The 25,816-nt window shown below is 39.5% G+C and overlaps 1 protein-coding gene across 1 annotated transcript; it reads right to left on the bottom strand.

The window, feature by feature from the left end:
• Positions 1-1,598: 1,598 nt before the first annotated feature.
• Positions 1,599-24,966, bottom strand: LOC131282687 (SLIT-ROBO Rho GTPase-activating protein 1-like). Its single transcript, XM_058312214.1, has 13 exons — positions 24,824-24,966; positions 10,070-10,253; positions 9,832-9,997; positions 9,416-9,766; positions 8,863-9,351; positions 8,531-8,798; positions 8,248-8,460; positions 8,074-8,179; positions 7,286-7,510; positions 7,026-7,197; positions 6,883-6,962; positions 6,238-6,793; positions 1,599-2,826 (listed from the first exon to the last, which is right to left on the bottom strand). The coding sequence occupies exons 1-13, from the start codon at positions 24,915-24,917 to the stop codon at positions 1,609-1,611; spliced, it is 4,122 nt and encodes a 1,373-aa protein (XP_058168197.1). The 5' UTR covers positions 24,918-24,966; the 3' UTR covers positions 1,599-1,608.
• Between the last annotated feature and the right edge of the window lie 850 nt (positions 24,967-25,816).

Here is a 25,816-nt window from a genome sequence, read left to right as displayed (position 1 = left end):
TATATTTATACACCTTGGTACTAAGGCGGTTTCTATAAAAGATCAAAAACAGATCCGTGAAAATATTCAATAATTGTTCAGTATTCAGCAACGAATTTATACCCAAACTGTGTTTCGAATGCTAAACCACAAAATTCAATCCAATGTGGGTTACATGGGCTCAATATCGGACTGTTTACTCGTGCCTCTGCATAGACTAACCTTTCAACAAGCAACCTTGGTCCATCTTCTGCTTGTTTTGGGTCGTCTTGCCCCATGTTTACGTAGTGGTGCGTCCTACCCCACCGTTTGGGCCATCTTGGCCCACTATTGTCAACGGAGCAAAAACTGAAAGGCCCTCCGAAAATCTTATCTAATATGAAATTGATTAGTTTGATATAGTGTTTAATATTTTTCATATATAAACAAGATGTTCATTTATCTAACTATGAAAGTAAGAGACTTTTTAATGAAAGGAATAGAAGAAAATAATGTTTTTTGCTCAAGGGGGGCGTCCTGCCCCACTTTACCTTACTTGACAGATCTCATTTCGGTAGATTATGGTCATATTAGGCTTATCAATCATCGTTTGAGAAACATTGTTGCTGCCGATTACCATGGCTGTTTATTACGTGACTATTTTGGTTACATCCTTGGAGTCTCTTTGCAAATATTAACACTAACTTGTTTGGTAGGGAGCATTTTGATCGTTTTGCATTGTTGAACTTCGATTGCTGCAAAACGGTAAGAAATAGTTTAAAAAAAACTTAAATTAATGAGAATCCTCCCACCGTTTCTTGATTTTTTCTACCCACATATATCCAGGAAGAAAGCATCTACTTCTGCCGCGTGGGAAAGATTCGAAAGTAGGAAAAAGGTAAGACTAATGCCAATAGAAATAATCCTATTAGTAGATTGTTTCTATTAGTTTAATCTATTTCTAGAGTCCTTCAAAAGAATTGTACAAATTGCAACACTTGTTTCACAATATTTTATATTGAACGAACTAAATCGGGTCATGTAATGGCTGCCATTGCCTAATTTATTCTTCATTATTTAAACTGTAACTTTTGTTTATCAAAAGAAATTTGGGGTGGAAACTTCTTACCATCATGCCCCCACGGTTGAATTCTGAACGAAAGTAGTGTAAATTCCAGTGGTAATGGTAAGTTTAATAGAATATTACATGAACATTTGTGCCAAGTTTAATCAAAATCATACCAGGGAGTGAGTGGCACTCAAAGGAGTTTAAAAAATGTATGGCCGTTAGTGTTAATATTGTTCCGACTCAGTCTTAGCATTTAATTTTTTTTTGCAATTGTAAGTACATATGCACTGCAAATATTGGTGTTTTAAACTTGTTTGTTTAGCATGCGTTTCACAGAGCACCACCTCATTAATTTTTTTATTGTTATTGTTAAAGTCATATATAAGTATACGCTTTCTTTTCATAATATGGTCATATTTGCTCCCCTCGATCAAGCCGAGAATCGATCGTAATTTTCAGTATTATTAAATTCGTAAAGTATGCTTCAATGTGCATCGTTTACTCCATGAGCACGGGCGCCAGTGTATCGTTCGTGTCGAGCACATACGTACATGTGACCCCACCGGCTTTGCAGTCACATATTACATGTTTGGATTGCGGCGCTGCATTTCTGGTGTTTGCGGTGGCAGAACTTGCGGCTTTTTAAGAATCTGAGGTTTAACCTTTACTTGCGGTTTAAATGAGCTGAGGCTCTTTGCCTGTTGTTCTTGCGTAAGGGCGCTTGCGCCTGTGGTGCCTTCTAAAGATTTCACTAGACAGCCTCCGGTCAAGTGCAGGTCGGCAAATTGGGACACAAATTTCTGCGTATTATGCGTCGGAATAGGACTCTTACAAACATCCTTATGCGTATGCGTGACGGGGTTGGGTGCCTCTGCTACAGGACTGTCTTCTTCAACTTCTACAGTTATTGGCACTGCTGCTAAAGACGTATTTCCGCATTCTATCATTGATACTTCTTTAATTTCGTGTGCTTCGTCAGTTTTCGGAACCTCGGTACTATGCAACACCGCTGCACTGCTGGTGGAATTACTAGTGGATTTAATATTAAATTCCTGTGGTTTCACTTCTGCCTTAGGTTTATCGACAGCCACAGCACTACTCGCGTCCAGCTTCACCTCCTTTTTCACGGTATTATTTTCGTACACGGGGGATTCGTTCGAAAATCTCTCATTCTTTTTCAGTGTGCATTGGTTTTGTGCAGCGAATCGTTCAGCTGAGGTCATATCCTCCAGCTCGTTGTCAAGTGATTCGCGCGATGCATGCACAGTACCCTCCTTGCTAATGGCGGACGGAGGAAGGTCCATAACCAGATCCGGAGCTATTCTGTTGCGGGTGAGAATGCGCGATGTTGCCAGGTTTTGATACGAGCTCTGTGTAGCACGCTTTTGCCAGAGGTCTCGGTTCTGCTGGAATACGTTGAATGTACCAGCAGCTGTAGCGCTACCAACACTTCCCATTAGCGCTAGCTTGTTTTCAGACAGACTAAAGCTTTTAGAGTGATACTTTCTGACCGATTTGGATCGGTCCGATTGGTCATCGCCCGACATCGCTTTCGGAAGCTCGTCGTCTGCTGAAGTTGTAGACGAAATCATCGATTCACTGCGCCGATTCAATACTAACGTTGACTTGCTGTGCTCGGGTGGTTCACCGATTCCACCAAGAAGGGACGCGCGAAGCTCTACATTATCCGATTCTTCCTCATTGCTAGTGCTGCTTGTTCCACTATCCGTAGCGTGTGATTTTTCGCGGTTCACTGAAACTTTCGTAGGTTCAGCATAGATTGGTTCGGTGTTTTGGGCCTAAGAGATACAATGGTAAAACAGGTATTAGATCGACCCGTTCAAACAGAAATCAGTAGATGATCATGTGACGAGCTAGAGATTTAATAGAGATGAATTTTGCTAATGGCATATGAATGCACAGATAGAGCAACATGTGATTCCAAAACATATTTAAAACAATAAAAACGGATATAACAACAATTAATATAAAAAACCAAAAGTAGATAAAATGGATGCAAGACTTGAATATGCCTTAGTTAATTTATAAACACAGAGCCCTAAAATAAAGCAAATTTTATTATTAGATCCAACACGTTGAATTTTAACCCAACACTACGCCCTACGTTTCTACGTTAGTTTTATATAAATGAATCAGTTTCTGAATTTTGAATTAGTGAATTCAAAAAAGTTTAAAGGAATTTTTAGATTTAGCTTCTGTGGGAAAATAATCAGCAGGCGCTCACCTCTCGCATAGTCGTTTGCTTCACAATCGAGGGTAGAACAGGATAGGCATACACCAACAACGTCATAACATTTCATAAACAGCACATAACAAACGAAAATTATCGGAACGTACGCCACACACATAGCTTTCCCAACCAAATGACGTAACATTATTAGCTATTAATAGTACGTAAGATACGACTATTAATAGCACATAGGCAAACAAATGTGTGATTGGCATGTGAAACCGCTACAATTTTTAGTAATGTAACTTAGGAAATGCAGTTCCTTCTATCAATAATCACCTTGATCATAAGCAATATTCGCTATACTCCATATTTTTTTAGATACTCGACATTTTTGTGAGGCGGATAGCATTTGCCAATTGTCCGATTAGTGGCGATTGTTCAAGTTTCTTTGCGAACATAACACACCCGTTCCGTGCCAGTTCCTTCGGCCATTCTGATGGTGATTCGTTGTTTGAGCAAACTTGCTCAGCTGTTGCTCCGATCGCCTCGTCTTATTCACAACTTTTCCCAGTAACAAACAAGATCGGCATAAAAGTTGAGTGAGTTGGCTCAAACAACAAATCAGGGGTTCTATAGCCAATAATGGCGCGAACGACGGTGTAACTTAAATAATTGGATTGTAACGAACGAGCCAAACGACATTTATGCACTTAATGCATGCACCATGCATAAAAGGACATAATTGTTAATCGTATATAATACATGCATTAAAACTAATTTACTTTGCGAAAACCTCATGAAATACAGTTTGTTAATGGTTTGACAAATTTAGTGATATTCGTTCGTTTGTGTTATTCGTTGTTGAACTTGTAATATTTTAAAGAAAACAATAATGAAGGTAATGAAGATATTCAGAACCACTTACTGGCTAAGTTATGGCGTACGCATCGCACTCCCGTAACTATTCCCTCTAGAATGCTTGCTCGTTCACCTCTATAATGCTTATTAACTAGAGTGAATTGACGTAATACATTTTGCAGCTCCTACATACATGAAATACCTTATATAATTATCACTTGCCTAGCCAGTTTGCACAATTTAAACCCAGATTTTATACACATTGTACATGTAACAAGCGGGTAAACAGAATAAGGGTCGCAAATCAAACTATTCCTTAAATTGCAGTATCGAGATAATTCTAAAAGATAAATTAAGATCACACCGAAAACATTAATTGGCAGATAAGGCTTACAGATACTATAACGATCTGCTCTAATAGCGCGAATAGTTCACGGTATACAGAAGGTTCATAATTTACGTGTACATACTTTTATAATATGATAATTTTTGAGAAAAGCTTTTTAACTTGTGTGGACTCATAATTGCTAAAAATTGCTAATACAATAAAATAAAAACTCTTGAGATAGCAATGATAAAAAGAAATTGAATATTTAGTATTCTACTTAATTAACCATGATATATCATTTTTAGTTTATCAAAATAAGCCAATAAAGGAAGCTGGGCCATTCTGCATCAGGTACTTAAAAAACTGATGGATAGCAAAACAAAGTTAGCAATTTTAATGTTAGAAGGTATTGAAACTTTTTTAAATTCTGAACAATTAGGATTAATTTTTTATTTATGTTGTTTTTTAAGGAAAATTGGCAAACCATTTATTTTAATCCTTTCACAGTTTTGCCCGAGCCTGACTAGGACAAGCGGATGGAATTTGTACTGCTTTGCCCGGCCTGGCTCGGGCAGTTTTTGTCACACGTTTTATTTCTACTTTCGTTGCTCGTCGTTTATTTCGAGTGCACCTGCTGCGAAAGCACATTTGTAAACTTTTATTCATATATTTGACACTAATTGATGCAATCGAATCCAAGTTTTTCTCATAATCAGCAAATTATTGCTGATCGCAACTACAAATAATACATATACAAACTGACCATCATTTAATCAGTGCACTGCAAAATCCTAAAATTGGTAGGAAAACATATTTTTTTCTTCGGTTCTAGACCAAAAACTATACAAATAGGTAAAAATACAATGTGACAATTTTTTGAGCCATTTTCCCAACTTTCCAGGACTGTGAAGGGTTTAACATTCCTCATAGCATCACTTTATCAGTTTATCAATGGATTTCAAACCTGTTGTTTTGTGATAAGCACCATAAAATAAAGTTTTGCAAAAAAGCCAGTGCAGTTGGTTTCAGGATCTATCGAACAAATAACACAAAGATAACAATTGCTTTGATTGAAGTTGGACATTTCATTTCATGACATTTTCACTTAAAAACAAAATATTGTCATTTCAATAAAATTGTCACTTTCCTTTAATTTATTTCCCTAACTTTCATTTCAAATTATTGAAAAAAAAATATTGCTCCCAACGATAACAAATTTTGGCTGACATCAACAAATGTTTATTCACTCAGTGAGAAGCATGAATGATCATTGGTAGAAATCAATTTTTAAAGGTTGTAGTAAGCTATGGCTAAACTAATGCACGTAAGATATTCTTATGTATATGTATGTACTATATATATATATATAATAAATATATATATATATATATATAGTACATACATATACATAAGAATATTTTACGTACATATATATATATATATATATATATATATATATATATATATATATATATATATATATATATAGTACATACATATACATAAGAATATTTTACGTACATATATATATATATATATATATATATATATATATATATATATATATATATATATATATATATATATATATATATATATAAATATATATAATAATAATAGTTCACTAGCATTTAAAATGACGACTTGATCTTCTGCCAAATGCTTTAATTATTGTTTGTTGTAAGCATGACTGACAATGTACGGATATGACTCAAACTCTTAAAACAATGATGATACAAGCACATAAGCAAAATACACAAAACACAAAATTAAATGGATACGAAAAAAGCCAACAGAAATATGTAAAAATTACACAGTTGTCTCCAATACCTCGTATGTGAAGTGTGCCATGTCCTCGACAAACTCGAACGAATTTTCAAACGAATGTGGTTCGTCATGATAGCTGTACGGCGACGCTTTAAGGTGATCGACGCTATCGTAATGCATGTAATCTGGATCTTTTGGATCGCTTTCTAGCTTCTGTCCCGTCACTATTGTCGAATGCTGAACTGACGCTATCGGGGGAAGATGCCCATGCTGCACAAAAGCATACTGTCCGGAAGCCTGTGACTGTGACGGGATCTGCCCGGATTGAGAATATTCCGGAGATGTCAACATTGTTCCAACAGAACCAGCTGCAACACTGCCACCAGAGGATCCATTACTGCAACCTCCTTCTCCATTACTTGTCCCGGTTAATTTACTGACTCCCGCTGTGGCACTGATTGTGGATGTTGTGTATTCGCTTCCACATGTTATATTCGAGTTCTGGGTACATATAGAAAGTTGACTGTTAAGTGAAATATTACCACTGGGGCGACGTTTTCGAACAGATTCTTCCGAGCTGGATGACTTCAAATGTTCACTTTTATCGCGTTCTTCATCCCTGAAGAAAGAAACACAATCGAAACAGACGATTCAATTCAATAATAACGGAATTTATGCGAAGAGCATCAAAAATATAAAAATACCTACTTAATTTTCAACGATATATACTTATCAGGAATGAGACCGGTTTTGTTATTCACTGCTCCTTTCCACCAATCATTGGACACCTGAAATATGAAGAATATAAATACGAGTGCACATAATGGCTCATAACGTTAGGTTCATCTTACCTGATTGTATAGTATCACAGTTTCTCCTTTGCGCAGTGAAAGTTCGCGATCAGATCGCGCATTGAAGTCAAACTGAACAATTGCTTCAAACGTGTCAGATTCATCTTCCGATGGATACACTTCTGAGTCTGGATCCTCAGAAACTTGCTCCGTGGGCGAATCACCAATGTCACTTAGTAAAAATAGTCATCGATTTAGCATAAACATAAACACTGATGCTGTACTTTTGAATGCAAACAAAAATTACTCAGTCTACTTACATATCCTCGAACGTTTCTGATGTGATGAACTTCTCATACTGCATCCCACCCAAATCCTTTTGGAAGAGATCCGCATGATGAACGATGATATTTTTTATCAACTCATTCACTTGGTTTTGATATTGAACCTGATCTTTATCTTCCGGCGCAGGCATCAACGTTGGACCGAAGCAAATAGCGAGGTTGTATGCGTCCATCATATTTTCCTCCGAATATTCTGATAGGCTAAACAATAATATAATAGGATTAAAACCTGATCCTTTTTTCTGACGAACACGAGATGAAAAATCGTCAAATCTTTCATTGGCTTACTGAAGTCGTTTTTACTAGTACACGCATTACGGCTCCATATCCGCATCCGAGCATGATCTTCGGTCATTCGTCGTGTGCTGGTTATCCGTTGAGCAAACTCGCTCAGTTGTTGCTCCGATTGCCTCGTCTTATTCGCAACGTGTCCCAAAAACGAAAAAACGAAACAAAAGGAACAAAAACTGACTGAGTTGGCTCAAACATCAAATCTTGGGCACAATAGCCGAAGATCATGGCACGGACGTCGGTGCAATCTATAAATTACTGCAATCTATAAACACTTATTCATTTCTTCTAATTTAATGAATTAACACATACAAGTTCATACAATCCTTTTTTTATTGATTGATTATACAATCTTTCCTTCTAATTTCTGGTTACTTGAACTTGAGCTTGGTTTGAATTCAAATGATGAAAATATATATGGAAATAAAAAAGCATTCCGTTGAATATTAAAATGACAAATATGCAATACTTACTGATTCAAAAAGGCAAACAAATACCGGATAACTACCACCACTGTCTTTGGTAAACTATGGAAGAATTTACGTATACCAGAAACAATCTCTTGTTTGGATTCTAGTTCTAAAATAGAAAATAAAATATCTCATTTATTTTAGCAGCGTAGACAGACTCATCACCTCAACACTCACGTGCCAGTTGTATAAAATGATCAAAGTAAATTAGTGGGAACAGAGGCTCCCGTAGTTCTCGCAAGTAGAGTTTTAATACTCCTGCAACGGAGTTAATATCGGATGCATCGGTCATCTCGGCTAAAGGATCATCGCCACGTTCAAAGGCTTCTTTAAAATTACTTATTTCTACTTGAGATCCTGACACACGGAATATGCCTTGGTGATGTAATCCTGCAATGAAATAGATGAGCAATAACAAATCAAATCTTTCGAATGAACTGTAATGGCGTTTTGTATATACCATATAAATTTATGACTCGTATGCAGCTTCGAAGAATAAGAGGAATTTCTTCACCGGATACCTCAAGATACTCTTCCAGTGATCCACCAAAAAGCTTAGGTCGGCCTGATTTGTTTATCCGGCCTATCCGTTTTCTTTTCGGGACATTGGGTTTTGTGAGCGTGTCGGTTTTGCAGGCGGAGTCTTTTGTCAGAGCATTGCGCAGGTATTCTGCTTTGGAGTCCAAACGGGCTATCCTTGACGTTGCGAGAATATATTCGCGAATTTTCTATATAGAAAAAGAATGACGAGCTTCATTTTAGAACTTTATACTTTAATTCTAGCATTCTTACCGTTATGTAAAACTCTTCGATTTCATTTTTATCCGATCGCAATTTTAAGGATATGCTTTCTGACTTCTGGACAGCGATAGCACCATCACCGAATGCACTCGTGCAATCATAATCTTTTGTATTGAGTATATCCAAAAGATTTATCTCTGCCGTTTCCAGTGTTTTCCAGATTTCTTCGGATTCCATGCGGAGGTTATTAACCCGTTGCTCTAGTTGTAGCAATCTAGACTCCATTTCCTGGTGCAGAGCTTTCTGCAGTTCTGGTTCAACTTCTTCTTCCTGGCCTTGAAACTCAAGCCGTTTGGGAATACGAAATGCTGCACTGTGCTGCTCGAGAAATTTCTGTTTATCTGCCCGGCTGTCCATCATATTGACAATGTGCGACAAAGCTTCGGCATTGTGCAACACCGCACGGCATCTTCCTTGGTCGGCGGATACATGCATAAGGAGTGCGCGAGAAACAACCGAGTGAAAACCAAGATCCATGCACTAAAAACGGTAATAGATTATAAATTAAGCCATATAGGGATCGGCTAGACTACCTATAGCTTACATCGATCAAATCGCTCAAATCCTCGACGAAATATTTATGGATCGTCGTGTTGGAAGCCTCGAGACACAGTTGGTACTCGTTTTTTGCCTTTAGCGCTCTCAATCTTGCGTCGGTGTATTTATTTTTTCGTTTTAGTACCTCTTTCTCAATCAAACGATATTTTTTACTGCGCTCTAGCTTCTCTTTCGGTACACTTTGCTGTAGTTTATTCCTTTGATTTTCCGCTGCACGCAGTTTCTTATCAGCTTCTTTCGCCTCGGTCTGCAGCGTATGGTATGTTTTCATGTTCGTATGCAGTTCCTGCAGAATTCTCAAAATCTCAACGTGTGTTTCAAATCCTATTTCACGACACTAAAATATAACAAACTATTAAATTAAACTAAACAAAGACAAAAGCAGTTGCATCAATATTATACCTTTCTGTAGATACGCTGCACATCGTCCCAAACTGTTTGTAAACGAGCCACCAAATGAGTGGAATATATCTCCGACATTGCAGCATGATCCCTGGAGAGTGACTTGGTTTGGTTGACAAGCTGCTGCCAGCAGGAATATGAAGAAAACATTGGCCATTGTTCTCGTCTAAAAAAAGAGAAAACTAGTATGATATTCAACATTTTCACCTACATATCCACTTTTGGATTTGATCCTTACTTTTGACGATGCTCTTTGTGGCGAAGCTGCAAACTTTTGGCCAGTTTGTCTAAGCTTTTACTGTAGTCTAATTCTACTTCACCACGTCGCCGGAAGAAATCTTGTAACTCCTGCACCAGTGCAATCTGTGCCTCCATTCGAACATCCAGGAATTTAAGCTGATCATTGAGCTGCTGTCGAATATCTGCAACAAAACGAGATCAATTTGTTAGAAAATAGCATTAAAAAAATATTTGCTCTTCTACTATCAAGAGCACCTGGCAGACAGAAGGTCTTTGATACAACATAAAAATCTTAAGTCAATTATTTAATGAATCACTAATTCACTAATTCAATTATGTAGTCTAATTTTACGACCAATGACTTCGGCAACTCAATCATTCCAACTGTTGAAAGACTATTTCAACAGAAAAAAGTAGACACTTGATTTTAAGAGCACTTGCACGAGTGGGCTAAAACTTTCGCGCTTCTTTATTCTCTATCAAAACAATAACAATCGTCGCGCCGTTTATCTACCATACCGGTCTAGATAGTTTTTTCAGGTTGTGCTGTTACTCGGGGTCCACATTGCAGCGCGACGTCCCGTTTCAAAAGTAGCCCAGTTTCGGCAGAACAATCGAGCAAGCCAAGCGCGACAGAGGTAGGAGAGTATGTGGAAATATGTATCACATTGAATTTTTTATTGAATTTTGAGGTAGTAATGCATGATATTTGTTTAGCTACGTATTTTGTGCACCCTGAGTGAGTTTGGCGCTTCTACATTTGAAATTCACTGAGAAAACAAACTGAAACAAACAACGACGATATTTTGGCCCGCCGTAGGAAGTATATATTTCCACATCATCTCCTTCTTGTTGAAGAGCAGTTTGTTTACGTTTCGGCACCCGAAAAAACTTTGGTAAAAATATCAATCAAAACGGAGTTTGAAAACTGAATTACATTTGTGAAGCCTAATAATAAGTTTTTTTTTTTTTTTTAATGGCACGACATCCCCTAGTGGGACAAGGCCTCTCTCCGAAGAGAGTTTGTGTGACCGAAAGACGGTATATTATAGATCGGTGGTCAGCCGTTCGTAATACCGGAGGGTGCCAGACTCGAGATTCGATCCCACACCTGTGGTGTGGTGTTTCCTCGCGCTACCGCTGCGCCATGGGCACCCCCCTAATAATAAGTAGTTCAATGAAAAATCCGAAGTTTCGTGAAGAATATTGCTCGTTTTGTTCGCGTTTGTGTTTCGGTTTGTTTACGTTTTGTCCAGCTGTCGGTTTGTTTTCGTTTCGAATTGACATTTGACAAGAGCTAGCGCGACGTCGCGTTTTTCGCTGTTTCTACACTAGCGCGAATGGTGCGACATTTTTTTTGTATGGAGTTCGGCCGCCTGTCAGGCGACGTCGCGGTTCGTGACGGGACGTCGCGCTGTAGTGTGGATCCCGAGTTAGTTTCGGCGACACTTACGTTTTGACGGCAGCTGTCATGCCGTTGCTTTGTTTTGCAACATTCTCCCCCCAGTGGATCATCACGATGCTCCACTAACTATGTGTTGCTGCCGTCTATCTAACTTCGTGCGAGCTTCAATCTACTTCGCTATCCAGATTCAGTGTCGGGTCGTTCACAATACTCTTGCCTCCGTCATCCCTCAGCTTCTCTACGTAACTTCCCGATAAGACATCCAACCTTGTTAACTTTCATACTGGTTGTTGTAGAGTCCCGCTCCTGTCTTGCTCCGTCTTCATAATAACCTTTCGCTTTGACCATCTCAATGAAACGTCCCTCCGGACAGTGGTTTCGGGGCAAAGCCCTATTTACGACTAGCACTACGCCTTGCAGGGGCTCCACTGTTTGAAACCTCTTCGTGCGTCTTGTCAAGGTAGCTAAATATTCTGCCACCCACTTTTCCCAGAACATGCTTGCGTTCCTTTGTGTTGCTTTCCGGGACGATCGTATTGCGGCCGGCGAGTCATCGAAGGGTACCAGCGGTTCCTATACTACGCGGACCAGGCGCTCTCAACAACCGCCGAAGTGGGGTGCAGTTGTTGAGTTGAAGGTCCACCTTCCCGCGCTGCTACATGAAACGTGAAAGGATGAATAGCGCTGGGGTGCAATGTTGAGTGGCAAAAGGAATTTTACCTCCTCGCACCACGCGGGGTTGGCACCGTGATGTAGAATCGGACAGGACACTCGCGAGACTAGCATCTCTTGACTAAGACGACCATACATACAGTCACTGGACTTTTTCTCAGCCGTAGCACAATCACGTAGCTCCACAGTAACGGCTATGTTGCGTGTTCGTGAGAAGACCTTTTTGCTAAGGCAATTCAAGTGAAGTGGATACGCAAACACATGGTTACTAAATAACTGGACATTCGGGTGGAAGCGTCGCTCAGTGTTGCTGGGAAACTCTGTCGCTCCTAGCATCGGTTCAGTTGCTGGTGGTATCAGAGATGGGTTAAGCAGCACCAAACTATTCCAGAGGCAGCTCTTGAAAAATACGTTCAAGGACGCGGTGTAAACCTTCAGTGTGCCAGGCATTACAGTCAGCTCGCCAAACCTGTCCGGTCTGCGATCCTCTGCCAGCAGCTTCAGCAAATCGTCGTCCCTCAGTTTCGCTTCCTTCTGACGGTAAATTGCTGGAAACTCGTACGACGTATCGAGATCGTTGCTGTACAGCTGAAACAGAGGACGCGGAGCCCCTGTGATCGGCATCCGATAGTAGCCACACCTCAGTGCGCACTGTTCGATCATTGTCCGACACTTGCTCAACGCCTTCGGGTCCTTGATCGCTTTAAGGCACGGTGCATCCGATGGACTTATGGCGCCTTGGAGGATCCTGTCGATACGGAGAACCATGAAAGTGCACGCCTGTGGCACGTCTACGCTAAAGATAGCCTTCCGGGATCGCGTCAGCCACTCCCTGGGGACTGCATCGGTGTGCGACAGCTTATCCTTTGTGTCGCACTTTGTGCGGCCGGGCCTCAACGTATCGTTGCCCATCTGGTCAGACCTGTTCGATGTATTTTGGGAGATGCAGAGGGACCGCTCCGATCTGCACGGGCTGGATAAGAGGGCGGACCCATGGTCCCTGTTTAGATCGAAGTAGATGTTTTCGGTCAATTTCCGGCTAGCCCGCGCGTCGTACAGTGTCACGCTGCCAAGATACGGTTCGATCTGACCGTGTGGTGCTTCTGAATCTGTCGGGGCCGCCCCATTGACACCATCGATCGAACCCAGCAGCCGGAGGCGCGAGGAATCGCACTTGATCAGCATCCGCTGGCCAAGCCGTGCCCGGTAAAGTTCGATCGCCGCCTCGGCAGATTCGCCTATCTGCGCCACCATTGCTTCCGTCGCTCCCGGCGCTGTGCTACATTCGCCGGCCGACTGTAAAAAGAGCATCTGCTGCCCGCTGAAGGGTCGCTCCCGGGTATCACGTCACGCCTGCGCAATCGATGGATCCGTCTCCGGATCACACGGGTTCAACTGCGAATTCATACTCTGTTCCAGACCCTTCAGCGTGCCATGCTTTCTCGTGCTGGGGCTGGTTGGGTGTGGAGGTGCACTCGTGCACTCCAGCAAAGCCAGTCGCTTGGTCTCCTGCAGCTGGCTCTGTTCGAACACGGACGCTTCCGCTGCAACCAGTCCTTCATTGCCGCCTCGTTGTCCGCGACAAGCGCAACCGACCGCGGTGGGCCGTCGTTCAGCTTCAGCTTCATTTTTTCGGCGAGTATGTTTGGCGCCCTAACTTCGTCCTTTGACCACAGCGTTCTCACGGACGGTGGGAATCCCATCGGCTCGAACCTGTGGGACTGTCTGAGGGTAGAATCTAGGGCGTCATTGCTAGCTACATTGCACGTGCGGATATAGAAGCTGGCCATACCTCCGCGACGCGTGGCAATAGTTTTGATGCATGGCCCGTAAACCATGGCTAAGCGCGTTTTGGCAGCGGTGGGCTCATCCTTCTTTCCTTCGTAGGATTTTAATGGTTGACCCAACCGACAATTGTCGATCCCAATTAAAACTCGAGGAGTTACGCCTTTGTATGGCTCTATTGGTAACCCTCTGAGATGCGCGTACGTGGCAAATAGTCGCTCCGTTGACACTGTTTGTTCCGGTAAGGCCAGCTCTTTCATCGAGTGGACTTTAGGCAGCTCGTACACCGTCCCCGACTCATGTCCACTAGAGATACGCAGCGCCACTTGTACTGATCCTTTCTCTTCGCGAGTTGTCGCTCCCGTCCATTTTAGGCGAAGCGGATGCGGCGTTCCTTGCAGCCCTAGCTCCTGAATCAGTCCGTGTTCTACAAAGGTCGACGTAGACCCCTCGTCGAAGAAGGCGAAAGTCTTTAGACTCCCTTTGGGCCCGTGTAGTGTCACTGGAATGTAGCGGAATAGGACGGTCGTGTCACCCCCGGTGTTTGTGCTACACTGTGTGAGCTACAGTGTATCACCGAAGAAGATTGAGAATGTTTTAGAGAACCTGAAAATCAAGTTTACAGTCAAACATTCAGCAGGGGTTATAGATTTTGAAACATTTTCGCCCAATTACTTGAAAATGCCTCCAGCATTTCTTAAAGCTGGATTAAAATGTGATACCATGGTTAATATGAACATTTTGCAGGACCACGTTCTACGATGGACGAAAGCCAATTTTGGAGCACAAAACACGTCATTTTCCAATCAGGATGTTTGAGGTACTCAACCATGGCTGAAGAATAATATGGAATTTTAGGCTACTAAAATTACAATTTTGTCAAATCATTTAGTATGAAAAAAAAAATTGTCTAAGGTACCGATTTTCGCGTTCAACAACTACAATGATTTTTGGGCACGATTTATTGTGGCCAGGTATGTCCAAACAACTGGATCGTACGCTTTATGAAGTTATTTGATAAAGTTGCTTAATTCCGGAAGGCATTGCACACTTCACACGTCCCCACACGCCGGAACTCTTGACAGAAAGAACAGCGACTGTGGGTGAAGCCTTCTCACTGATTTTCAGCCACGAGATGTTTTATGGGAGTTTAGGGATTCCAAAACATTTAAAATATACTGTAACATGCTTAAAAGGGACATACCTAGAAATTTCAAGTACCAAGTTGTTTTTACTACTCGTCGCCGTCTATTTGTAAATAAGGATGTCAAGTTGTCGCGATTTTCTGAAAACATATTTGCCAGGAGCTCAGACCACGGTCCATGGCCGGACCAAGGCTTAAAAAAGATCCTTTAACCTTTCTCCACAAATGACTAAATAGTCGAAAATCCAAATCTGTTGAGTTTGTTTGACAGGAAATGTCTCACAACATCAAACAAGTTCGTTCCGCGATAAAGTTAGAAGTTCCAACATTAAATGTTTTGATTAAAGCGTGATTGGAGATTCAATTTAAATGATAAAGTTTGTCTATTTTTTTTATTGAAAACGCTAAGGTGAGCGAGTAACCATGACTCCTATAAAAATGTACTGTGAATATACTGTTATGCTGGTGTTACTTATGGTGTCATATGGGACCTAGAAAAAGAAGGATGTTCTCTTGTACTCCAGCGATGAAGAAAATAATACTCTCTTTACAATCAATCAAAAATACATAGGTTTGAGTTTACATTTTATTATGACTAATAACAGCCACAAAACATGTTCAATAACAGCAGAATAAAACACTTAGAGTTGAAATTGCACAGTGAGACACTCACAATTTTTAATTGTTTGTTTTATATGTAATGTGTAAAAAAATTCGAAATTAATCACATACCGTAGAAGCACCATAGTTGGCGCGGGTCCAAACTTGGCGCACTTTCTAATATTTTCTTCGATATTAGACTATTTCCAAAACATTTCAGCCTAAACTATGCAATCAAATATTGGTTTATGTTTGTACAATACATCCACATCAAAACATGTTATTGGTTTTTAGTTATTGAATGTATATATAATTAAATGAAAAATTCCATCCCACAAGTGCGCCATTTTTTACCCGCGTTAGCAACGCTGCTAAGGAGTGGGTTCAACTGTTTCCAATAATTTAAACGCAAAGTAAAAATTATTAGGGATTTTTTTATCAGAAACTGTTAAAACGTAAGTATTTTAAATGAATCGTGGTTAGATTCGACGTTTTTTGAATTTTTTATGCTACTTTTTAAGCTAAAATATTTCGCGCCAAATTTGGCTCACAGTGTTCCTAATTATTCACCGTGGAAAATATGACTGTTTGCGCTGCTAGATATTTTTGAATCATAGAAGGCTTTGATGAATGAGATTATAAAAGTTAGCGATGAGATAGTTTTATTTCCACGAGAGAAGCCAAAGTCCGCTGCAAAAAAAGCAAAATTGTTTTTTGAATTTCTGTTGAAAAGTGTTTCTATTGTTTTGAGTTAACTTTTGAATAAAGCTGTTGAATTCAATGAACTACACCAACTTTGTTTTAAGTGCGCCAAGTTAGAAACACATCGCGCCAAGTAAGGAACATTGCAAAAACCATGCGTCAAGTTAGGAGCATAATGTCCCACACAAAGAGTTTAGGAAACTTGAAGAAATATCAATTTAAGAATTTCTCACTTATTTTTCTTATATTCTATGGTAGTTAGGCCAGCACTGTGCAAAAACTGGTATGATTTGACTGAACATTGATTTTGTTATTCAACTTTTTATGCAGAATTTCCTTAACTGCGCCAAATATGGTACATCTACGGTACATATAATTAAATGAAAAAATCGATCCCACAAGTGCGCCATTTTTTACCCGCATTAGCAACGCTGCTAAGGAGTGGGTTCAGCTTTTTCCAATAATTTAAAGGCAAACAAATATTATTAATGTTTTTTAACCGAAACTGTTAGAATGTAAGTATTTCCAATGAATCGTGGTTAGATTCGGCGCTTTTTGAGATATTTATGCTAATTTGAAGCGAAAATATTTTGCGCCAAGTTTGGCTCACAGTGTTCCTAATTATTCACCGTGGAGACAATGAATGTTTGAGCTGCTAGATATTTTTGAATCATAGAAGGTTTTGATGAATGAGATTATAAAAGTTTGCGATGAGATAGTTTTATTTCCACGAGAGAAGCCAAAATCCCGCTGCAAAAAAAGCTAAATTGTTTTTTTAATTGCTGTTGAAAAGTGTTCTATTGTTTTAGGTTGACTTTTGAATAAAACTGTTGAATTTCATGAACTACATCCAATTTTTTTTAAGTGCGCCAAGTAAGAAACACTGCAAAAACCATGCGCCAACTTAGGAACATAATGTGCCACACAAAGCGTTGCTGAAACTTGAAGAAATATTAATTTAAGAGTTTCTCGCTCATTATTTTTATATTCTATGGTAGTTAGGCTGTGGCACTGTGCAAAAAATGGTATGATTTGACCGAACATTGGTTTTGTTATTAAACTGTTTATGCAGAATTTCCTTAACTGCGCCAAATATGGTACATCTACGGTATACATTTTTCGTTGTTATTTTTTTCCCTTGTAAAACATCCCATTTCAGCGTTGTCGTGCAGTAGAATGGCCTTGTCATGCCTCTTCGCGTATTGTGGTCATCTAAACGCATGCAGACGCTTAGAAATAGCTTGGCGGGTAGCTGTTAATTCTGAACTAAGCTCTTCTTGTGTTTGGCTTGCGTCCTCGTCGATCAATGCCACCAATTGATTGTCGCTGAAGCTTGGAGATCTTCCTTGACGCGCACGGTCGTTGACATCGAAATCGCCGTTTTTAAAGCACCCAAACCAACCACGGCACGTAGTTTTACTGAGACTATAGTCTCCGTTCGGGGGCCCGCGACAGTCGAGCGGGAGCGCCGGTTAGAAAATCGGCCCATGAGCGCCGGGGCTCACCATCTTGGTTCGAATCCCAACCGAGACCGGACCCTCCCCTGTACGAGAGGACTGACGTAATCCCTTAACGGGCCGGCATGACTAAGAGGTCGTTACGCCAAAAAGAAGAAGATCGTCTCCGTAAACTTGTTGCAGCTCCCGAAATGCTGCAACAGCTGTTTTCTTCGAATTGAAGAAGAAAAAAAGAACTTCCCGCAAATGGTGATATTTCGGCTCAGAATTCGACATTTCCCAGATAATATAACTATATTATGCAACAAAGAAATCACCAATCTGATGATACAGTTTGTTTACTATATGTCTAACAACGGCGATTTACACGATTTGCACTGTACTCTTTTTCACGTAATGTTTCGTTCAATCTTGACTACAACACTCGATGTTTACTGCTTGGACTTGAGCCTCTCGACCACAGGCGCATAGTAGCTCAGTGTGTGTTTGTTTCAAAGCTTCTAGTTGGCGAAATCGACGCCCCAGATTTACTGGCAAGACTTAATATTTATACACCATCAAGGGTTCTTAGACAACGTGAGTTTTTCGCACCGCAGCTACGTCGGCAACAATATAGTTATAACGACCCGATCCTAGTCTTAATGCGCAAGTTTAATGAAGTGTACCATCTCTTTGACTTCAACTCGTCCACTTCTGAATTTAAAAAGAAACTGCGTCTCATGTTCAATACTGTTAGACCCTAATTAAGTTAATACTGTGTTTAGGCCTGCTGTTTGGCCATACTAAATGTCTAAGCTAAAATTATGACGATTCAAAAGCGTCAAAATCGCGCCACAGTCCACAGCCCCGGTGACAAAATCAGCATGCTTTCTCATTCTGTCCAATTGACAATTGATACCACCAGAACGAGAAAGCATGATGATTTTGCCACCAGGGAGTAGCCCCATAGATTTCAAAACGGCCGTTATTTATTTGCGGACCTAATATTATTGTAGTTTTCGTTGAAATATAAGTCATACAACTTTTCTGGAACGAAACATCATCGCTTTTCAACATAGAGATGGAAAAAATATTCAAAACATATGCAATTGGAGTTATGTAAGGAAATTAACAGTTTCAGACATTGCATCGTATCGTACATTGTGACGTCCGGGTACACTCATAGATGTAATGGCTCCGTATCAATTTGCATCCGATCACATCATTTTGGTGTGCTGTCAATGGTGTCTCCTGACACGCACCACAGACTACTGGATGTAAACGAATATCAAATGGACAGTAAACAAATTTCACAGGGCGCGTTGCTATTCGTACGTAAATTCGAATAAAGATTGATAAAGAAAGATCAAACAGGGCGGTAAGATACGGAGGAACTAGTGCAAACGCGCCGGTCGTAAAGCGTTGCGACACCGTCCGGAGACCCCTTACGGGATCCAAAAGTCGTATCGGTTTTCAACCGATCACATCATTTTGATGTATTGTCAACGCTGCCACTAGACACGCGCCACATCCTACAGGATATAAAAAACCTATTTTCGGAGGGACGGAATGTCGTGGAACATTAAAAAAGAACACCAACAAATAAGACCACCATACCAGCCCCACCGCTAGACCGAGTTAACCCAGGATATAATTAGGGGTGGCTGGGGTAATACGCACCCCTGAGGCAATACGCACCCTTTCCCATTTCCATTGAGAAACGAGTTTTCAACGCGTAAAAAGTAGTCATCCTGCAAGATCAACCTGAATTATGGTCACCGTGTGAGTTTGATAGCTCTACATCAACAGAAACGCGAAATAAACGCAAAACAAAATGATTCTCAGCTTAGACAGTTTTTGTTATAATGTGACTTAGGCTGGTGTCATTGCTTTACCGCACGATCTTTTGACAGGCGAAAATGTATGGGATTTGACAGCTGCAAGGTTCGCACGATTTCTCCGCACGACAAAATCAAAATCATTTGATTTTATCGGATGGACGCATCCGATTTTATCTGTCAACAAAGTTGGACTTTATAAACTCGGAGTTGTGCCTTTCATCTAAGAAAAATAATAAAATTCATTTAATCGTCTTGTAATTTAAAAAATAACAGAAAAATTGGCGGACCTGTCGTCCGACAAAACATCGTGCGGTAAAGCAATGACACCAGCCTTACCATTCCGCTAAGGAATATTAAGTGCAAAAACCGATATTTACCCACGAGGAATACGAAATTTAGTGAATTGAGAAACTTTTCCATAATATAATTAGTTATCGATGTAAATCTATCTGAAATATCGGTGTGTCGTGAGACTTCTACAGGACAAATAAAATTCGACTTGCCATTTGAAACTACTTTTCAATCGTATACTCAAAAAACTCCATAAATTGTATATTACGTGGCATCCCATTCTTTAATTAACTCCATTTTGTGCATGATATTTTAAAAAATATTCTTATCACCGGCCATTTTTTATACATCGCGTTTTAATTAACTCGATAGCAAAATATATGTGAGTTTCAGTGTGGACAATGTAATGTATTGGGCACTACCATGCAAAATTTATTTTTTTATTTTGCATATTCCTTTATTCTTCGTATTCCTTTATTTTGCGTCCATGATTCCGCCGTGAAGACGGTCATTATAACAACGACGGCGTGGGTTCAAATCCCTACTGACTGACGAATCCATGTACAAAGAGAGAAAAGTCTAGGCCAGGGATCGGTACACGTTTTCCAAAAAGGGCCAGATGATTAAAGAGAAACCGAAGGCGCAGGCCGGATACTTTAAACGATGCTTCAATGTTTTCAAAGTAATACCCTTTGTAATGGAGAGTGGAGGTTTGTGAATAGCAAAGTTGCATAAAAAGTGGTAAAAGATAAAATATTTGAAATGTTATCGATGAACAACAATAACACCTCGTTAAACAATTAACATCTTTGGGAAGAAAATAAACCTGACATCCTGAACAAATCCGATAAAAATTGGGTTTTTAGTATGAAGCACTAAAATATATTTACGGGCCGGATAAAATCCTTTGGCGGGCCGGATTCGGCCCGCGGGCCGCACTTTGCCGACCCCTGGTCTAGGCCAATCCCGCAAAAAGGAAGAATGCAACAATATTTAACAAAACAAACAGGTTAAGAAATGTCACTATACGAACAAAATAAATACACTATACAAGTTTCTCCAGGGGGTCCGCGACAACCGAGCGGTAGCGTCGGTTAGAAAATCGGCCCATGAGCGCCGGGGCTTCACCACCTCGGCGCCGTGGGTTGGAAACCCAACCGAGACCGGAACCTCCCCGGAACAAGATAACTGATTATCCAAGTACATAAAGAGAAAAAAAAACCCTCATGGGCTTACCAAAGCCGGTCGTTACGCCAAGAAAAAGATTTTTAGTTTCTATAAGAGCCACTCTAACTAAAGTAAGAAAATGTATTTTTTAAACTATCATTGGGTAGTAGAGAAAGTTAAGGTAGCAGATAAAGTATTTTCAATTGAGCTAGAAAATGGATAACACGCACTAGTATTCTATAGACCCAGTAGTGTTTTGAACATTTTTCATTTAAATTTCAGGGAACACGGACGGATGATTAAGGGGATGAGTTTTTATAGAGGCGAAATATGGTAAAATAAAAGCTTAACATAAAACAAACGAATTGTATAGTTCAACCAGCAACTTTTTGTTTTTTTTTAGATACAGCTGAATATATTAATTACCTGGATATATGTCACGAAACTCTGGACTAGGCTGATGAATCCATCCATTTCGTTGCTGTATTATACATTGGAACATTTTGTTCAATAACAAATTTTGTTGGACTCTTTTTCACTTAATAGCTTCCTATTTCCCACCACTTAACGTCGCAGCAAATTATGCTTTTATACGAAGAAAATAAAACTAATATGCTTACACATTTGTATACAAATTCAATATGATCACTGTTATTCCGTTTTTTTTTTCAGAAAACAACAAAATACATTTTGCTCACTTCCTCTCCCATACCTGACAAAACAAATGCTTTAGCTACTTCACACTTGAAGCTTGCCTTCTCTGCAACTTCTGTTACTAGTTATTAGAAAAAAAAATGTTATAAGAACGGTTAAAGTTTTATGGATATAAAATAAAATAAATTTTTAAATTGCGAGTGTCTTATAAGCCTGTTATCTGTGAACTTGTCAACAAAGCGAAACTATGCTCTTACTAAACATTACAACGGGGTGGAGGGACCAAATAATAGTCGGTCCTTTACCACTGCTAACAAAGACATTATTATGTATGGTGGCTATGAGATTGTCGATTGATGAACAAAAACTGTGTCTGATGCAAGATGAAGTTATTTTTTTATTTTTTCATATCACTGCAATTTACTGAGCGAAAAAAACTTCAAGTAACAGAAAAAAGGTTGATATATCAGAGCACGTCCACGAAATTCGAATCAAGTTTCCTTGAAATCTTTTAGTTACCTAGTATGAACGTAAAATTGTTCCCACTGAACACTTTTTTATGAAGCAGGACAGCATTTGAGTTTGCTTTTGCTTGCTTTTTCGACGTTGATCCTTTTGCCTGAATATTTCATTGTGAAATGGCTATGCTATATTGTATTCCACGTTCGGAACAATGCAGAACAAAATCAAATTCCATATTCATGAAACAGATTGTAAACAGGACGTGTTATTTTCATGACGTAGAAACTTTGTCCTTAAATTTATTTCTCATGTTCCAGATTGTATGCAAACTAATTTGCTCATTTAAAATAGACTATACCTGAGACGATATATCGTGTAATATAAATATACCCTCCTAATGTAACACTCCATGTATGGAATCCTCTCTCTCAAACTGTACAAAACCGTAGAAAAATTGTTCAGTTTTCTGATGCTGCAGCATAAACGGCATTATTATACCATGAATTGATTGTACTCTATACAGCTGTTACTTTTCATTGAAACTGAAACATATGTAACAAGAAGGCATGAAAATAAGACCAACCACGAGAATTGAGAAAACACCAGTGCTCATAAACGCCAAGGAAGATTTGAGACGCAAAACAAAGAGGTTCTTCTGAAAAATCTCATGATGTCTGCAGGGTACCTTCTTACCAAGCCACACTAATACATAGCCATAACAGGCCAATGGGGAAAGTTAAAGCTGCTGGAAACATTCACGAAAATATTTTCAGAAATGGGGCTTGATCATGTGAATTCTGCTTGTGTTCCCTGATGGTTTACAGATGTGAATGTTTATTTTGATTATATTATGGTTAACCGAATGGAATTCAACACCAACGCGTTCAGATTTCTACTCCCTCCTAGGTTTGTTTAAACGGTCGAGTGCTCCGCGATGGAAATAGAATATAGAGTAGTTTATTGTAAATCTCACTGGTTTGCACAGTTAAACGAACGACGTTTTTCGTTTCTTCCCTTGATTGGATACACTAACTGCATACGACTATATAGACACAAGCATTAATCAAGCTCACTTTAAACTAAACCAGCTAGTCACTTCAAACATCAAGTAGTTACTAAGGGTCAGACGAAGCGAAACATCTTCATCACTGGACCATCAACCAAAGGACCAACATAGGAATACGCACACATTCGATTGCATTCGACACCCGAAGCAGAAATTTTCATTTGTGTGTATTGTGTTTCGAAAGATTTTTCTATCGCACATAGCCAATACACAAACACATGCAAAAGCTCATTTTCTCTCTTCCTGTCTTTCTCTCTCAACCATAAGGGAAAATCGTTTTCATTATACTTGAATAACATACAAAGTCAGTTAACAACAGTTTTTAGAAATATGCCTTGCAAAGATATACATTTTTTTATAAAACTGGAACTGTAATATTTTTTACTGTGTTGATGACAATGTGTAAATATAAGATTGTTTATACATGAGCAGCCGGCAAGCTTCACTACATATAAACGTTTGCTAAAAATGGCTCAATGTAGTGTTCGTTACCCCTTGGATGCTGCACCCAGTATAAGACTTCAGTATTGGTTCAGCATGGCTGTGTTACTTTACCTCGCATATAATCGAGACGGCATTTTGGAACGAGCATTTTAATTTCGTAAGAAGATTATGGAACGTTACAATATGATTAACTTGCTTCGGTAAACCATACATTTTGTAAAAAATCGGAATCATTGTTGTTTCCATTTGATTTTAACCCTTTGCGTTTGGTCTCAATTTGGATTGTCCTGTATATAATATAATTACCAGAGATGTAGTTATTAGTAGATTTTCGTTCAACGAAAAATACCAATACAATTTCAATTAAATAAATAAATTTCCATACCACTTTCATCCACATTATTAGTAATTATGCATATTATGGCACGATAAATACCCACACCTTACACATTTTGCATCTCTTCAAAACAAACTATTTCATGCAATTGTCTTCTTCTTCTTGGCGTAAACGACCTTGTTGGTCATGCCTGCCCGTTAAGGGCTTACAAGACTTCCCTTTGTGTACGTGGATAGTCAGTTCTCTCGTACAGGGAAGGGTCCGGTCTCGGTTGGGATTCGAACCCACGCCGTCGAGGTGGTGAGCCACGGCGCTCGTGGGCCGATTTTCTAACCGGCGCTACCGCTCGGCTGTCGCCAAACCCCGCAATTGTAAACTTATAAATTAAATCTTTCATGAATACATTCGTAATTTGATAATTAACAAAAATATGCTAGTAGAGTTTGTCATTCTCTCCCCTAATTATTGATACCAAATAGTTGCATCCATTCATAGTTACTTAAATAATACGAGAATGACAAGAATAGATTCCCAGCAGGCAAACGACAAATTTGGTTGAGACGAGTTGCACTTATATTAGTTGGACACTAAAACGAACACTAACAAATTAGGAAGAAAACCAATAAAGTAAATCTTAGCACTTGAAGGTTGATAATAAGTAACCCCAAAATAAATAATAATAAAGATGTTTTATTTTATCCAAGAATGATATGAGATATTAATTTTCATCTAAACGTTATACTCACTGTTGAATAGATTCAATTTTCTCGTCGATCCAAGTCTTCGAATTGGGCTTTTGATCTCTTCATCATTTTCATCCATCATTGTCACTCCATTCATGATGTTGTATTAGACCGGAACACGATCCCTTGCGATGTTACAAAAATCGTTAACCACACGTAACGAGGAAGGTTAAATCACAATTTTGTCTTCAAACACAAGTACACATTAGCACACTCACAAACACCAGTTTATCTTAAAAACCAATTTTTAATGTTCTTTCTATCCAAGCCAAACAGTATTGACAAATGCATAAAGTGAAGAAAAAGAAATTTCATTAAACATTACAGTTCTATGCTAAACACGGTCGCAAGTAGGACCTTCAGCGTCGCACCATTCTCTTTAAACATGGCAATGCTTGGGTCCATAATGTACTTCACTCCATCCATTTCAAGAAACGCAACCAGACCCCGCGCATAGGAAGTACCTATGAAATCGGCCAATATAAAATGACGTAATTACTTTGCGGACGTTGGTAACTAAGCTAAGTCTGCTCAGTAGAATTTAAAGCAAAAGAGACAGAAGTAAACAACGGCATCGTTATGATTCACAAGATTACTACATATGATTAACGTGAATTTCGTATTTTCGTAGTCCGATGAAATGCCAAATTCTTGTAGCATATTTCTATGCTTATTCGACTTGAAGCAGAATTATTACCATACGAAACCGAAAGTTACACACCGGATGAAGAACCTCACACGACTGAACGATCACAGTAATTTGTTGGTGGTAAATTGCGTCGTTGCTATGACACCCGCGATATATGTGTTCTTTATCATATTTGCCTGCGTACGTTTGTGTTTGTGAAATATGATCACCCTTTTTGTAAGAAGTTGTTACACACATCGTAGAAAAAAGTGCTCACGCGATCGCATATGCGTTGTAGAGGAAAGTAGGGCAAGATGCTCCGGTGGGTTAAGATGCTCAGGAGGGTTAAGATGCACCGGTATGTATGT

Source organism: Anopheles ziemanni, chromosome 2 (genome assembly GCF_943734765.1).
Source record: "Anopheles ziemanni chromosome 2, idAnoZiCoDA_A2_x.2, whole genome shotgun sequence".
NCBI classification, from domain to species: domain Eukaryota; kingdom Metazoa; phylum Arthropoda; class Insecta; order Diptera; family Culicidae; genus Anopheles; species Anopheles ziemanni.
This window is presented reverse-complemented; position numbering and strand designations above follow the sequence as displayed.